Genomic DNA, 14,914 nt, shown 5'->3' with positions numbered 1-14,914 from the left:
GGCCACGTGCGTGAAAGTTAAGAAGGCCTAAATATTGTGCCAATGATCAAGAAGGCGGAGCACCAATTAGAACCAGTTACGTGTTTCAAAATGGTGCCCGACGGGTGGATGTGTTTACTACGGTGCTTTCAATTAGTATTTGCAATTAATACGCTATCTTCTGTAAATGTAGCTGAAGGTAAAACGTGTTGTTTTTATTTATCTCTTGAATTGTTAATTTATCATTAATATTATCTTCATGAAATGTTTATTTATCGTAATGGTATATTATAACCTATATATTATAGTCTACAAATACTGGACCGGTTTGTGAAGAAAATCGCTGATCATTAAAGTTTTTCCGCGTTGTTTAATGTGTTCGTTTTTCCCCCTTTTTATAGGTCGACCTAACCAGTATGTTACGTGTGGATCAGTTATTAAATTATTTAATACAGACTACAAAGTTCGTCTTCATTCTCATGATGTCAAGTATGGAACGGGCAGCGGTCAACAATCCGTAACTGGTACAGAAGTTCAGGAAGATGTGAATTCTCACTGGGTAATTCGGGCAGAGACGGGCAAGCACTGTTTGAGAGGGTAAGTTAAATCAGATGCAGTATTTGAGATTTTCAAAGAATATTATTTATGCTAAGTTATTTTAATCTTCATTTATTGTACTATTTCAGAGAGGCAATCAAATGTGGCGATACCATCAGATTAACACATCTTCAAACCAACAAGAACTTGCATTCACATCACTTTTCATCTCCATTGTCAGGAAATCAAGAAATTTCAGCTTATGGGGACGATAATGGTATGTAACAATGTAATTTGGCATTTGAATGTGAATATTATATCTCTGAATCTGTCTTGATTTGTTGATGCTTTTCGTAATATTGGATTCCATGAATTGTCGTGTATTAATTAGGTAGAGATTAATGCACCTATTGCAGTGCACTTCGCTAACTCTGCAAAAGCAACACACTCCAATATCATTTCATTTAATCTGTCGGTCATTCATTCCGTTCTTGACCCGGTCGAATGACTGGAAACAGGCTGAGGATTTTCATAGTAACTAGTGATCATGTGACATCGTCATCTTGGTTACGTCGCGCATTCCTATCTACGAAATGTCACTGTAAAATTTGTCACAAATGGAACATAATAATAGCTTTTACTTAAATGAAGTGAAAAATCTGCAGTAAATTAAGAAATACCGTCATTATTAGAGAAATATGAATACATACTTAAGGCCTGTAGACAGGGCTCCTTTATGTCGTATTCCCCTGCTGGTGCCGTCTTTTGTTAATTTCTTGAGGTCCAGGGCTAGCACCGAGGAATGGGAGTGCTATATCTGTGGATTCTCATTATCTTTATCCATATGACTAGAGCGGCCAGTTCAGTCAGCAAAATGGAGGTCAACAGCATTCATGATGTTATTTCGTTCTTCAATGAGACAAATGACCATGTTATAGTGATGTGGCTGGAACTCTACGGAAAAACAACTAAGGACGCATTCAACAGCTTGGTGCTGCACATTACAGAGAAATATCGTAAGTACCACAAAAATGATTTTTGTTGAAAGAAAAATAGCATGATCCCTGGACCAATAAAGGGTATGATGCGCATTGGTATCACCCAGATATCACAATAAAATTTGTCACAAATGGAACATAATAATTGCTTTTACACATATCAAGAGAAAAATCTCTGGCAAATTAAGAAATATTTCATTTTTGGAGTATATTATGTATGCGTACTTTACCACTTTACAAGTACATTTGGTGTTACGCTCACAATGACACACGTATGTCTTTTGTCTTACACATTCAACAATTTCGTGTGTGATATCTGTGGTCACTGAAGTTCTTTGCTTTCGTTTCATTGCTTCACTTGTCAATGACATCATTTCATGAATTGTATCGGCAATGTTTAATGGGCGACAAAATGGTATAGCCAATGTACAGAAGAAAAATTCAGTGGACTAGTGATTTATTGGTCCAGGGATCGAGCTTCTTTCGTTTGAACAGAAATAAAAATATTTATTGGTCCAGGGATCATGCTATTTTTCTGTTGACCTCCATTTTGCTGTTTGAACTGGCCGCTCTAGTCATCTGGACAAAGATAATGAGAATCTACAGACATAGCCCTCCCATTCCACGGTGCTAGCCCTGGACCTGAAGAAAGTAACAAAAGACGGCACCAGCAGCAGAATACGACATAAACCAGTCCTGTCTATATTTCTCAAATAACGACGGTATTTCTTAATTTGCCAGAGATTTTTCACTTGATATGTGTAAAAGCAATTGGTATGTTCCATTTGTGACAAATTTTATAGTGATATTTGGGTGATACCTATGCGCATCATACCCCCAATAAATATTTTATATTTTTGTTCGAACGAAAATAGCACGATCCCTGGACCAATAAATCACTAGTCCACAGAATTCTTATGTAATTGGCCATAGCTTTTTGTAGCCTATTAAGTCTTGCATCATCATCATCATCATCATCATCATCTTCCTTCCAAGTATTGGGCCATGTGACCCGTTACGGTCTTGCATTTTACTTTTTGCAAGACTTGAAAGCAATCAAATGTCCTTCCGACGGGTTGCTAGCCTGAAGGAAGTAAGACCATTGGTGGGGCTGCCACCTCTCAGCTAATGGACGCTGAAATCACAGCATTTCCTCCATAATGGATGTAACGGTTATACCGCCGTGACTCTGTCAACAGGGCTGGGAACAGGTTTTTTCATCTCGGGTAGGTGAGGTTGGCGTTTGGGCAGGAGAGGTTATGTCATAATCATCATCATCATCATCCTTCCAAGTACTGGGCCATGTGGCCTGTTACGGTCTTGCATTTTCTTTCCATCGCTTCATTGGACGTCCTATAGATCTCTGCCCTCTTGGTTGATAGCGTAGGATCTCCTTTGGTAGTCTTCTAGATTCCATCCTTTGAACATGACGTTTCCAGTTTTCTTGGTAATCATAGATGTAATTGATTACTGATTTCACATTCAGTCCCTTAAGCACATCTTCATTTCTTATACGATCCCATTTCGTATAGCCTGCTGTTCTGCGCATGAATGTCATTTCACCTGCTGTAATTCTGGAAATGTCTTGAGTTCTTATTGTCCATGCCTCACTGCCGTAGCAAAGCGTTGGTCTGGCTAAAGTGTTATAAAGACGTAAGCGAGTGTGTTTTTGGACAAGAGATGGCTTCATGATATGATTTATGATTCCTGTTGTTCTGGTAAATTTGGTTATTTTTGCAGGGATATCAATTTCCCCTTGGTAAGATAAATTGTATCCCAGATAATTGAATTCGTTGACTCTTTCCAAAATTTTATTATCTAAACAGATTTTACTTGGGATAGGGTCCTTCCCCTTAAAGGCCATTATTTTGCTCTTTTGTGGTGAAATGATCATGTCGAATTTTGAAGAGACTTTCTGGAGATTAAATACTGACCACTGAAGATCATCTTCTGATGATGCTACCAATGCAACATCATCAGCAAAGAGTATGGCATCTAGATGTGTGAGATATCTGCTGACTGCATATCACGATACAATTCAGAAAATGATGTAATTGACAACTGAAGCAATGAAACGAAAGCAAAGAACTTCAGTGAACACAGCCATCACACACGAAATTGTGGAAAGTGTAAGACAAACAAAAGACATACGTGTGTTACTGTGAGCGTAGCACCAAAAGTACTTGTAAAGTAGGTATGCATAATATTCTCCAAAAATGAAATATTTCTTAATTTACCGCAGATTTTAGACTTCAACTGTGTAAAGGCAATTATTATGTACCATTTGTGATAAATTTCACAGTGACATTTTGTAGATAGGAATGTGCAACATAACCCATCATCTTTTTAATCAGTCACAGGTTAATAATTTATTTGTTGTGGAGTGTGTGCCAGAGATTGAGAAGTAAAAGTATTGGGAACAAAATTTGTGTGTGTACGTGTACGCATGCGCGCCGGGAACATGACCTGCAGACCATTGGTGAAATTAGATGCCTATAGGCCGCTTCTTTGTGCCTCCAAACCCTCTTTGCTTGTCATGCAAATTTAATTCAACTTTTGTTTACTTTTGAACATAAAATGCTTTCAGGGCCTATAATGGTAGACATGATAATAAGCTTTGCTTTTGCCATATCAAGAAAACAAGATGAATTTCTGTACATTTCACAGACAACTTTGCTCTGCGTCTTCAGAAGAGCATCTTATCTGTTCATGGGGAAAACTTCTTGGAGAAGTCTATAGAATGCTCTGTTGTGCAGTGCTTGTGCTTTGTAAGTTAATTTAGGAACATTGATTGCTTTGTTTGAAAGTATTGTAACTTCTGAGTTGTGCCATGTGGGATATATTGCTTATCTTTTGTAAACCTGCAGTTGAGTCTTTTGGTAATTCTGACTGCAAGAATTTGATTTTTATCGAGAGAAAGTTCTACCTTTACAATACCGGCGAGAAAGTGCTCAAATGTGCTCCATAGTTATTATCGGCACACTTTATCTTGGTGCATTTACACCCTAGTGTTGAATCGGTTGACCTCAGCAATCTTCGAGATTCGTACTGGCAACCTTTGAAACACAAACTATGAATCTCTTAAGCATCGTTGTGCGACATCTGGCGTACACTTTACGTACTAGTACTGTTGTTGTTTACACAGCAAAGCCAATTCATGCTAGGAACAAGATTCGCATTGAGAAATGTTATATAATGTGTATGTGACATAGTTGTTGGCTTAAGATAATAACGGTTTAGAAACTTCATATCGATCTATCATATTCTCGATTCAATTCAGATTTCATTTTCATTCAGTTGGCAGCACTATCGGAACCGGGACAGCTCCCTCCTTACTCCTCACCCCCGTACACAAATGCACCAAGATAAAGTGTGCCGATAATATATTATTCTTTTTTTCACACACAAGCATCTATTTCCCCCAAACATGTTTTTCTTTTTCTGGATTACCATTATTATAGGCTGCAAGCCCAGCAATTCAACTTTCAACAGCATAATATGAGAAAAGTTCTCCCTGTATAAAAAAGTCTAATTGGCTATTACACAAGATCTTTAAGTCTATAAAAATTGGTTTATTCATCCACAGAACATACTTTACTACAAACAACAGTAGGAACAAACCCAAGACTGTATGTCAGTCACTTTTTCACAATTTTACTAGTAACTCATCGATTGTAGAACACTTTTATCATAGTTCACTCAACGACAAGCTTCCAAGTTAATTATTTTTATTACGTGTTACCAAATGTGGTTCAGTAAAACACAAAGGAAAAGAAACATTTAAATAGATTATCGTAGATTGTAATGTTATTGAGGACATATTTTATTATTTTTAGATATGTTTGTATTTTAACTTTTGTACACTGTGAGGCTAAAGATCTCCCCAAGAGGGATGAAATATTTTATATTAAAGAATAAGTATTGTAAAGGTGGAACTTTTTCATGAAAAGAATCAAAAGCTGTTCAGAGTTGACAATACAGGCAAAAAATTACTTACAATATTTGTAATGCAAGAATTTAGCAGAAGTAAACTGAAGAAATTGAAAATATAAACAAGGGGTTAAGTTCAGACAGTTTCTACAGTTGAGTGTATCCATCCTACAAAAACCACTCCACATGACCAACTCAGCCACACCTGTCCACAATGTTGTAACAAACTCTATCTTTGCCTGCTTTCTGTCTTCGCCAATGGAAATTCTCACTTCAGTAATTACGTCATTCATCTGAAGTTTTCATCATTTTGAACGATTGATCGTCTGGCATATTGCTCTAAAGATTATATTTTAGTTTTAACAAATGATGATTTTTCTTCCTGTAGGGGAAGGTGATTCTGGGGACCACTGGATGGTGGTCTGTGACGGAGAGTTCTGGGAACGTGATGAGTCCATCATGCTGAAGCACATTGATACTCAAGCGTAAGTAAAAACAAAGCCTACATTGGAAAGTGAAATCAAGAGAGTCAATGTGGCAGAAATTCAGAAGTTTTATAACTTGATAATGGATTTGAAATAGTAAAAATCTATGTGGAATACCTTGTAGAGAGATGTGTTCACTGCGACAGCCAGAGACCCACATTTACTTTTATAAATTAATGTAATTTAGCACGCACCATTCTTCACTTCTGAAGCACACAGTAGCATTTCCATTGGCTGCAACACAATTGGATATGATGTCATTCCCAGCAATCGAGTCAGATGCATTCCGTTAGCAACCCTGCGCACAATAAAAACACAATTCGTGGTTTTGTCAGTAGCTGGACCTAACCAGTCCAGACCAGTGGCTTTGTTACTAGCCCAGATGATGATTAATTCAGCTTTACATCACACTCCTACTGCTATTGCCCTACGTAATACTAGAGGCCTAACAGCCACTTCACAGCCCTCACGCTTAAGATCAACACTGCACCAAGCATCATTGATTCTGTATTGGACAAACTTCCTACTAAGATGGTGAGATACAGTGTGATTCAGCCGCCCCTTCCAGTGTAGTTTAATGCGACCCACACTATTCATTCCATCCTGAAAACATCTGCCCTGGCGGTATGCTCAGACAACACAACCGGATATCTTGGTATTTACATTTCAACAATAATAAAGGTGTTTTAATTTGTTCCACCTATTCAGTACTTATATTTTCACTTATAGTGGTTACATGAATAGATTCTTAGTTACATGGGGCATGTTTTGCCCTCAATTAAGGGCATCTTCAGCCTAAACACAAACATCAAAAATACAACTAAATTAAAAGTGGAAGTTAAAAGTTTAGTCAGTTATTAAAATTCGGAACATAAAAATGTGAAAAGTGATACAATATAAAAAGATGCTAATGGAAAACTGTCTTATGATTAAACTATAATCTTGTCGGAGACTAAAACTTCTTCTATTAAAATTCTAATTAAAACAGTTCGTATAAAATATTAGTGGAAAACCAAAGTGGTAATAATATAAAGCCAACAAAATGGTTTCAGAATAGAAATGATTAACAAATTAATCAATAAAATTAAGAACAAGTTATCTACGAATCTGATACCAGAAAAGACCAAAAAAACTGATTATGCTACATTCACTTTTAATAATCCAGCTATACACCAGATTACTAACGTATTCAAGAAACATAATTTTAATATAGCTTTTAGAACTACTAATACTAACCAGTCCATATTCCTTAATTATAAAAAAGTTAATTATGATAAAAATCGTTATTTGCGATCGGGAGTATACAGACTTAAATGTACTCCGTGTAATTTTTCATATGTTGGACAGACTGGGAGAAGTTTTATGACAAGATACATGGAACATGTTAACGCGGAAAAACATAGGAAATACTCAGCGATGAGTTTGCATATGAGGGAGACTGGTCACAGATTTGAATCCATAGAGAAAGACTTAGCGATAATTAGAAACATACAAAAAGGGAGAATGCTGAACGAATTAGAAAGTTTATACATCTATTTAGATCAGACGTACAATAAGCAACAGAATCTTAATGAAACCACGGACAATAAAAGTATGTTACATGAATTAATGCCGAAATTATTAAAGTCAGTTAGTTCGAATAAATTTAGGATACCTAATATATTTAATTCTTCAAACTCTAATACTCCTCCCATACCTACAGATATTAGGCCTACTTCCAGCAATGCAGTTGACTCCGCCCCTTTGTCAGCCTCGTCACAATTGACTCCACCCATCCTCTCCTCCCTTCTGCACTCCCCTATTCCTTCTCCTCTGAGTTCACTGCCGCCTCTGCAGCACAGTTACAACACCAGACTCAGAGCCAACAGACGGGCAGCAACCAACACAACAGTAGATAACAAATAACAACTTCCATTTACATGTAAGTCCTCATCTGTTTCAATTTTATGTAAACCGATTTCTCTCCTTACGTTCAATTTCTTATTTCTTCTTTTCCTTCTCTTACAGAAAACGTTATTTCTGCATCTACTGACATTTTCTGGCAAGGTTTCAGCCATTTTATTACCTACTGGTGCTAACGGCCACTTACAATTTTTCAACAGATGCTCCTGCCTCACTTGCCGACGAATTTCATCAGCGGCCTTGGAAAGATTGTATTCATGACAATCAAGTTTATGCTTGTGTTCACGCCCTCATGTCGTTGGCTTTATATTATTACCACTTTGGTTTTTCACTAATATTTTATATGAACTGTTTTAATTAGAATTTTAATAGAAGTTTTAGTCTCCGACAAGATTATAGTTTAATCATAAGACAGTTTTCCATTAGCATCTTTATATATAGTATCACTTTTCACATTTTTATGTTCCGAATTTTAATAACTGACTAAACTTTTAACTTCCACTTTTAATTTAGTTGTATTTTTGATGTTTGTGTTTAGGCTGAAGATGCCCTTAATTGAGGGCGAAACATGTCCCATGTAACTAAGAATCTATTTATGTAACCACTATAAGTGAAAATATAAGTATTGAATAGGTGGAACAAATTAAAACACCTTTATTATTGTTGAACTGAAAAAATTTTCAATACAGACCTAAAATGAGGTTTATAACATGCAATATCTTGGTATTTACCGCCTCACCATGATATGACGCCGTAATGTTATACTCGTATTAAACATTGGAAGACGTGCGTATGCCTTCTAGATCTTATGAACTTGACATGCTGGTGAAACACTAAATTGATATTGTGACCGCAATAAAACTAATACTTGCTATAAGCTGCCTAGTGTGCTGTACGGAACCGCAGTGTAGTTGGTAAAGGCGTGGCGGAGCGGGTAATACGTACCGCACGCAATGTAAGCTCAAAGCTGCTTTCATGCAAATTGGGGGCCGATTATTTAGCAGGCCGGACACATAAGATCGGAAATAATAGGAACCCAACTGCCCTGACAGTGTTTTATACCAGTAAATGCTCGATGTGATGAGTGTTCTGGTTTATGCACATTTGGGCTTGGTGTCCAATATATTGTCTTGCGCACTGGAGCATTCCAGGTGTATCTGCTCAGCAGGCGTCCACGATGATTTGCTGGAGCTGGTCGGGGTTTTCCGGTGCTTGACTGTAAATGGCGTTCTTCAAATGTCCCCACAAGAGGAAGTCTAATGGCGTTAAATCCGGTGATCTGGCGAGCCAAGAAACAAGACCTCCTTGTCCGACCCATTTCCCTGGCAGTTCCTCAAAAACTGATTCTGCACGATTACAATGAATGGGTACCGTCCACGTAATCAGTGCTTTATTATGTCTTATTACTATGCAGTACCAGTTTCGACCTTCACAGAGGTCATCCTCAACTGGTCATGTGATCCAAAGTTAACATATAATTTAAAAACATTACTAAATCTAATGAAGAAAATCACATGATGTGAGTGATAATATTAAAACATACAATATTATGTGTCCTCTGGTTTAAAAAACAAGCATTGATATTTTATGACATGCATCACCATCATCATCATCATCATCATCATCATCTGCAGTTTCCAGCTGTTGGCTGGGTCTGCTTGGACATAAGCCTTTCCATCTCCTCTTGTCTTCTCCGTAGTCACTCTTACCCAGTCCTCTCCTCTTCTCAGTACACTCTCTTCCACTCCTTTTATCCACCTGTCTCTTGGTCTTCCTCTTGGCCGTTTACCTGTTATCTCCATTCCATGCATCCTCCTCAGTATTCTTTCCTCTGTCATTCTCTTCATGTGTCCATACCATCTAAGTCTAGATGCCTCTATCCTATTCTGAAGTGGCTCTTCTTTTACTATATCTCGAACCTTCTCATCTTATCCCATCTTGTGACGCCTATCCTGCTTCTCAGAAATTTAATTTCACTTGCCTGTATTCTATTCACGGCTTTCTGACTCATTACCCAAGTCTCAGCTGCATACGTCAGAATAGGTGTATAGTACATCTTGTATATCACCCTTTTGCTTCTCTGAGGGACATCCTTGCTCCAAACCAGGCTTCTGACACTTTTCAGGAATGCTCCTGCTTGTCTTCCACGCTCAAGTTATTTCCTTATCATTTCTTCCACTTTCCTCTATGATACTTCCTAAGTACTTGAAACTCTCTACCTTCCTAAGGTTCCCCTCCAAGCATTATCCCTCGCGTAGGTCTCTCCTTCATTCTAGTTGTGATCACTATCTCGCTCTTTTGGGCATTACATTTCATTCCATATCGTTCCACCTCCTCTACCCAAGCATCTAACTGTTCCTGGATATCCTCTTCATTGACATGCATATGTTACTTATTCTGGTGTCCTGTTCGTGAGTAACAGATAATTTGTTAAAATACAATTTTTATACCTAATATGTTTATAGCATTCTTGTGGTACACTTTGGTGTTTAATTCATGTTGGTAAATCATTGCATACGTTCATGGATATGTTCGTACCAAGCATTCTAAATGTTCAATGATGTGAATTGTTTATCTTGTACATTCATACAGTTGAGAATGTTGGATGATTTACATCAAAATATTGTAGTGTGTCATTAGTTTCCTTGGTGCTAATCTCGTTATAAGGTATTGAATAGCTCCCTCCTTGTAGTTGTGTTGTTGGACATGCTAGTAATCTGCGAGAACAGAGAAGAAAATGAAGTATAAGAGTTTTATCAATAGAATGTCTATTAAACCTGTGGAATAAGTGCTTACTTACATAGTACTGTTGACTGGTCGATGTGTACAGTTAGGGAGCACGTCGTGCACTGCTCCGTGTACATCTAGGGATGGTACTTGCGGGTACGGAGAGGGGAAGTGGAGGGGCATGAAGGGTATTGATTGGGGAAGGTAAGGTAGAGGTGACGGAGAGGGGGAGTGGAGGGGCAATAGGGGTAATGATTGGGGAAGGTGAGGTAGAGCTGGGCGTATCTTCAGGAGGTTCCTTGATATGTATCGGATTCTGTTTCTTAACTATTTCTATGTAGGTGTTTTTTAAAATCGGGATAACTGTATTAAAGAGACTCTATCTGTAATTTCATTTTTAAGTTAAAATTGGGGTTTGCATATTGATCTATACTAATGTAAAATTCCTCCGTTATATTGAGTAGGGGGCCCTTGGGGATCATACTTAGAATCTGCATGTCGTTTTCAATATTTGTAAAACTCTAGTGTAATATCTGTCTGTGAAAACCTTGTAACTTTCCACTGATCCCCCTTCTGCAACAGCCAACCTGTCTATCAAATTGCAGACAGTCATTGTAGTGAACGGTTTATCAGCATCATCTAGGTTATTTACAACTGAAGAAACTTTTCTGTAATAAGGAATCAAAGAATGGGTGTACTCAGTAGCGCTATCAGCCAGAACAAAAATTCTTATTCCCCACTTGTTCGGTTTCTTGGGGTTGTAGGTCTCGAAACTTAATTTTCCCTTTGAAACCAATAGTAGTCTCATCTATTGATATATTTTTGCCAGGTACGGAAAATTTGTGGAACAGCGATTGTAGGTATTTCAGAAGGTATCTGATGTTCTGTGTCCTAGTAACAGTATAGTCACTTTCAATACTCATGGATTAGGACCCACATGCAACATCCAGAAAATCTGTATAAATGTATCTAGCATGAAAAAATCGCACGTGTTACCCATTGCTGGGAGAAGTCTTGTAAGTTAGGTAAACTGACAAGTCCCATGTTGAGAATAACGCCAATAAACACTACAATTTCAGTAAATGTCACCTTGTCCATTTCTTCCATGTAGACCGAGGCTTCATTGTAGGCGTCAATTTACGATTTATCCCCTCCGCATATTTATTAGTTTCATTGGCTATACCCTCAATAATTTTTTTGTTAAAAAAAAAAAAATATTCTAGTGGTCTTGCATCAACCCTGTTTGTTTGGAGAAAGGATATTCAATTGGCCCGCCATCGTCATTCGAAACATTCTGCCATAGCATAGCACTTGCATCGATGTTTGTATCTGTATCACTTTCATCATCTGAGGATTGTTCAATGCTTGATTCACCAGCACTAAACTCAGAAATGTCTGATAAATCACTGTCACTAATACTGTATCCTCAATGTTGCTATCAGAAATATGCGTGCTTTTATCCTTCCGTAACTGACACGATCTACTAGTTGATGCCATGACAGCTGGACTGGCGCGCAGCGAGAGTTGGGCTCCATACACTCCATGGAATATCTAGCTGTACTGGGAGAAAGATTACTCGTAAATGTTCCGAATTTTGATGAGAGAGTTCAGGACACATGCAGCTATCTTTCTGCATAGGCATTTGTCGAAATGACTCTACATTCAAATTTTCAAGTGGTCAGTTATCCCGTGTAATAGCTCGACATCCGATTTTTGAAGTAGAGAGCTAGTGTCGAGCAGGCCTCGACATTTGAGTGGAAAGGGTTAATGACCGGGTGAGTTGGGCATGCAGTTAGGGGCGCGCAGCTGTGAGCTTGCATCCGGGAGATAGTGGGTTCGAACCTCACTGTCTACAACTCTGAAGATGGTTTTCTGTGGTTTCCCATTTTCACACCAGGCAAATGCTAGGGCTGTACCTTAATGAAGGCCATGTCCGCTTCCTTCCCACTCCCAGGCCTTTCCTCTCCCATCATTGCCATAAGACATATCTGTGTCGGTGTAATGTAAAGCAAATTGTAAAAAAGTGCTTAATGAATCCCATAGGAGGTTACTCTGGAATGTGGGTCAGGATATTCTTATCTGGTAGCGTCTTAGCCACTCTCGATGTTCAATTTAGCAATTTTTTTTTAATTTTATTTTTTATGCTAGGGGCTTTACGTCGCACCGACACAGATAGGTCTTATGGCGACGATGGGATAGGAAAGGCCTAGGAGTTGGAAGGAAGCGGCCGTGGCCTTAATTAAGGTACAGCCCCAGCATTTGCCTGGTGTGAAAATGGGAAACCACGGAAAACCATCTTCAGGGCTGCCGATAGTGGGATTCGAACCTACTATCTCCTGGATGCAAGCTCACAGCCGCGCGCCTCTACGCGCACAGCCAACTCGCCCGGTAATTTAGCATTTATCATTTATTTCAATTTCATACTTTTTATTTTATCAAAATCATTAACTTACATTTCCTCTGTAACACACAATAATAATACAGTTGAAGTCCGTTATAACGAGAATTCATAACAGCGAAAACTTTAGTCGCTATAGCGGATTGTTGTTGTACCCGATTTTTGTATGAAATTCGGGGGAAAAACCCATACGCATTAAAATTGGTATGAAACGGCTATCAGTTTGTTCAAAACTTGTGTTTCCGAGGATGATATCCACACTATGGATTACTTGTTTGTTATTTTTCGTGTAAGTGTGTATTTAATTTCATTCTGAAAAAAATTATAGTACCGTATTTCTCCGAATCCAAGACAAACCCCACTTTTTCCTTCAAAAAATTTTAATCAGGCTTAAAAAATGCTTTGTAAAATCATATAAATGCCTTTGTTGTACAGTACGCTTTTTTAGATGCCGAACATTGGCTTTCGTTATGCCGTTTCTTTGCGGCTGTAAAATTATTCTTTATTTCTGCGGGTTTAATGGCCACTAATTTAAAACTGGCATATAATACCAAAGAGAACCCGTTGAAAAATTTCCGGCAATACCTATTCCATGCGTCTCTACAATACGACTATCCATCAGGAATATATTCTTGCTGTCTATAAAACTGTTACTTTTACTCAACATCAGATATAACCGGCTACCGTTACACGCACGTCTCGCCTGCCGGGTTCGGCCAACTTCAGCGGCTGGCGATGTATAGGCCTAATCGCGGACGTTGAAGGTCAACGAACGAGTTTATTGCACCACGGTATGACCATTCTGCCTTTGCGTTTTTCGTGCACATACCTCACAATTCCATCTTCGACTTCTTTAAAGCGTCCTTGTTGCGGACCACTGAATGCGTTTTTATACAGTACGCATTTTTTAGCTATTTTTGTCTTCACGCCAACGTCAAATATTGGCTTTAGTTAGTCCTATACCGTATTTCCTTGCGGCAGCACAATTTCCGAGTGTTTAATAACCATTAACTTAAAATTGGCATCATAATATCGACGAGAACCCGTTGATAATTTGCCGGCAATACCTGTTGCACGTAGGTGAAGACTCCAATACAAAACAATGGTTCACCAGCTGTCGCCAGCCGGGGTTGCGGAATTTGCCTCGGCGACCGGTAGCGGGAGTGAGCTACTGCAAGGTCGGTCGCCGGGCTTCTTTCTGTAGCTCGGCTATTGAGTCGCCCAGTGTGAAGAGCTCCATTTTAAAACAATGTTTTACAAGCGCGGGCGGCTGGTCGCCGATTCCAGTGGCCTAGTGTGAAGCGGCCCTTAGAGTCACTGTAGTGTGTTGTAGTAATGGGTTGCGACTGGAATCATGAGTCGATTCTATAAGCCTGGGGAATTGGGTATCCGATTCCAGAATCGATTCCGAAAAACAAGTAGCACCATCTATGATGCAGATACGTAAACACGTGCAGCACCAGTGTGTTCCGTAATGCGAGTTTGTTTTGTTTTATAACCAGGTCATTCTACAAGCCATGCCTGCTCTCATTATAGTGTACTGGAGTTAAGTGCTTTAATGCCACTGTAATTTGATCAGAATACATGATTCTCTGTTTGAAACGAATCAAATTATATGGATTGTCTATAAACCAAAACTTGTACGGAATCTGAATCAAATTTTAATTTTTAATGTGTATACTATTCTGGACATGAAAACCAAAAGAAAAATGGAGTTGCCCTCATAGTTAGCAACAGGGTGCGTAAAACTATAATGGGGTGCAATTTTAAAACTGATAGAATGATGTCTGTACGTTTTCAAGGCCAACCTTTTAACATCACAGTCATACAAATTTACGCACCAACCACTGAAGCTGAAGAGGAAGATATTGACCAGTTTTATGAAGACTTACGAGAATTGCTACAGTTAACACCAAAGAAGGATGTCGTTTTCATTATTGGCGACTGGAATGCCAAAG

The 14,914-nt window shown here is 38.5% G+C and overlaps 1 protein-coding gene across 1 annotated transcript in view; it reads left to right on the top strand.

Annotated features, from left to right (window-relative positions):
- The first annotated feature begins 23 nt into the window (after nt 1-23).
- The window catches only part of LOC136885425 (stromal cell-derived factor 2), a 52,087-nt gene continuing 37,196 nt past the window's right edge, over nt 24-14,914 (top strand). Inside the window, exons 1-4 of the mRNA XM_067157952.2 lie at nt 24-178; nt 381-576; nt 666-793; nt 5,833-5,929. Of these exons, the coding sequence (XP_067014053.2) occupies nt 43-178; nt 381-576; nt 666-793; nt 5,833-5,929 (557 nt within the window). The 5' untranslated portion in view covers nt 24-42. The remainder of the gene's footprint in view (nt 179-380; nt 577-665; nt 794-5,832; nt 5,930-14,914) is intronic.

This window comes from Anabrus simplex, chromosome 14, assembly GCF_040414725.1.
Source record: "Anabrus simplex isolate iqAnaSimp1 chromosome 14, ASM4041472v1, whole genome shotgun sequence".
NCBI lineage: Eukaryota > Metazoa > Arthropoda > Insecta > Orthoptera > Tettigoniidae > Anabrus > Anabrus simplex.
The sequence above is the reverse complement of the archived record's forward strand: the minus strand, read 5'-3'. Positions and strand labels throughout refer to the sequence as shown.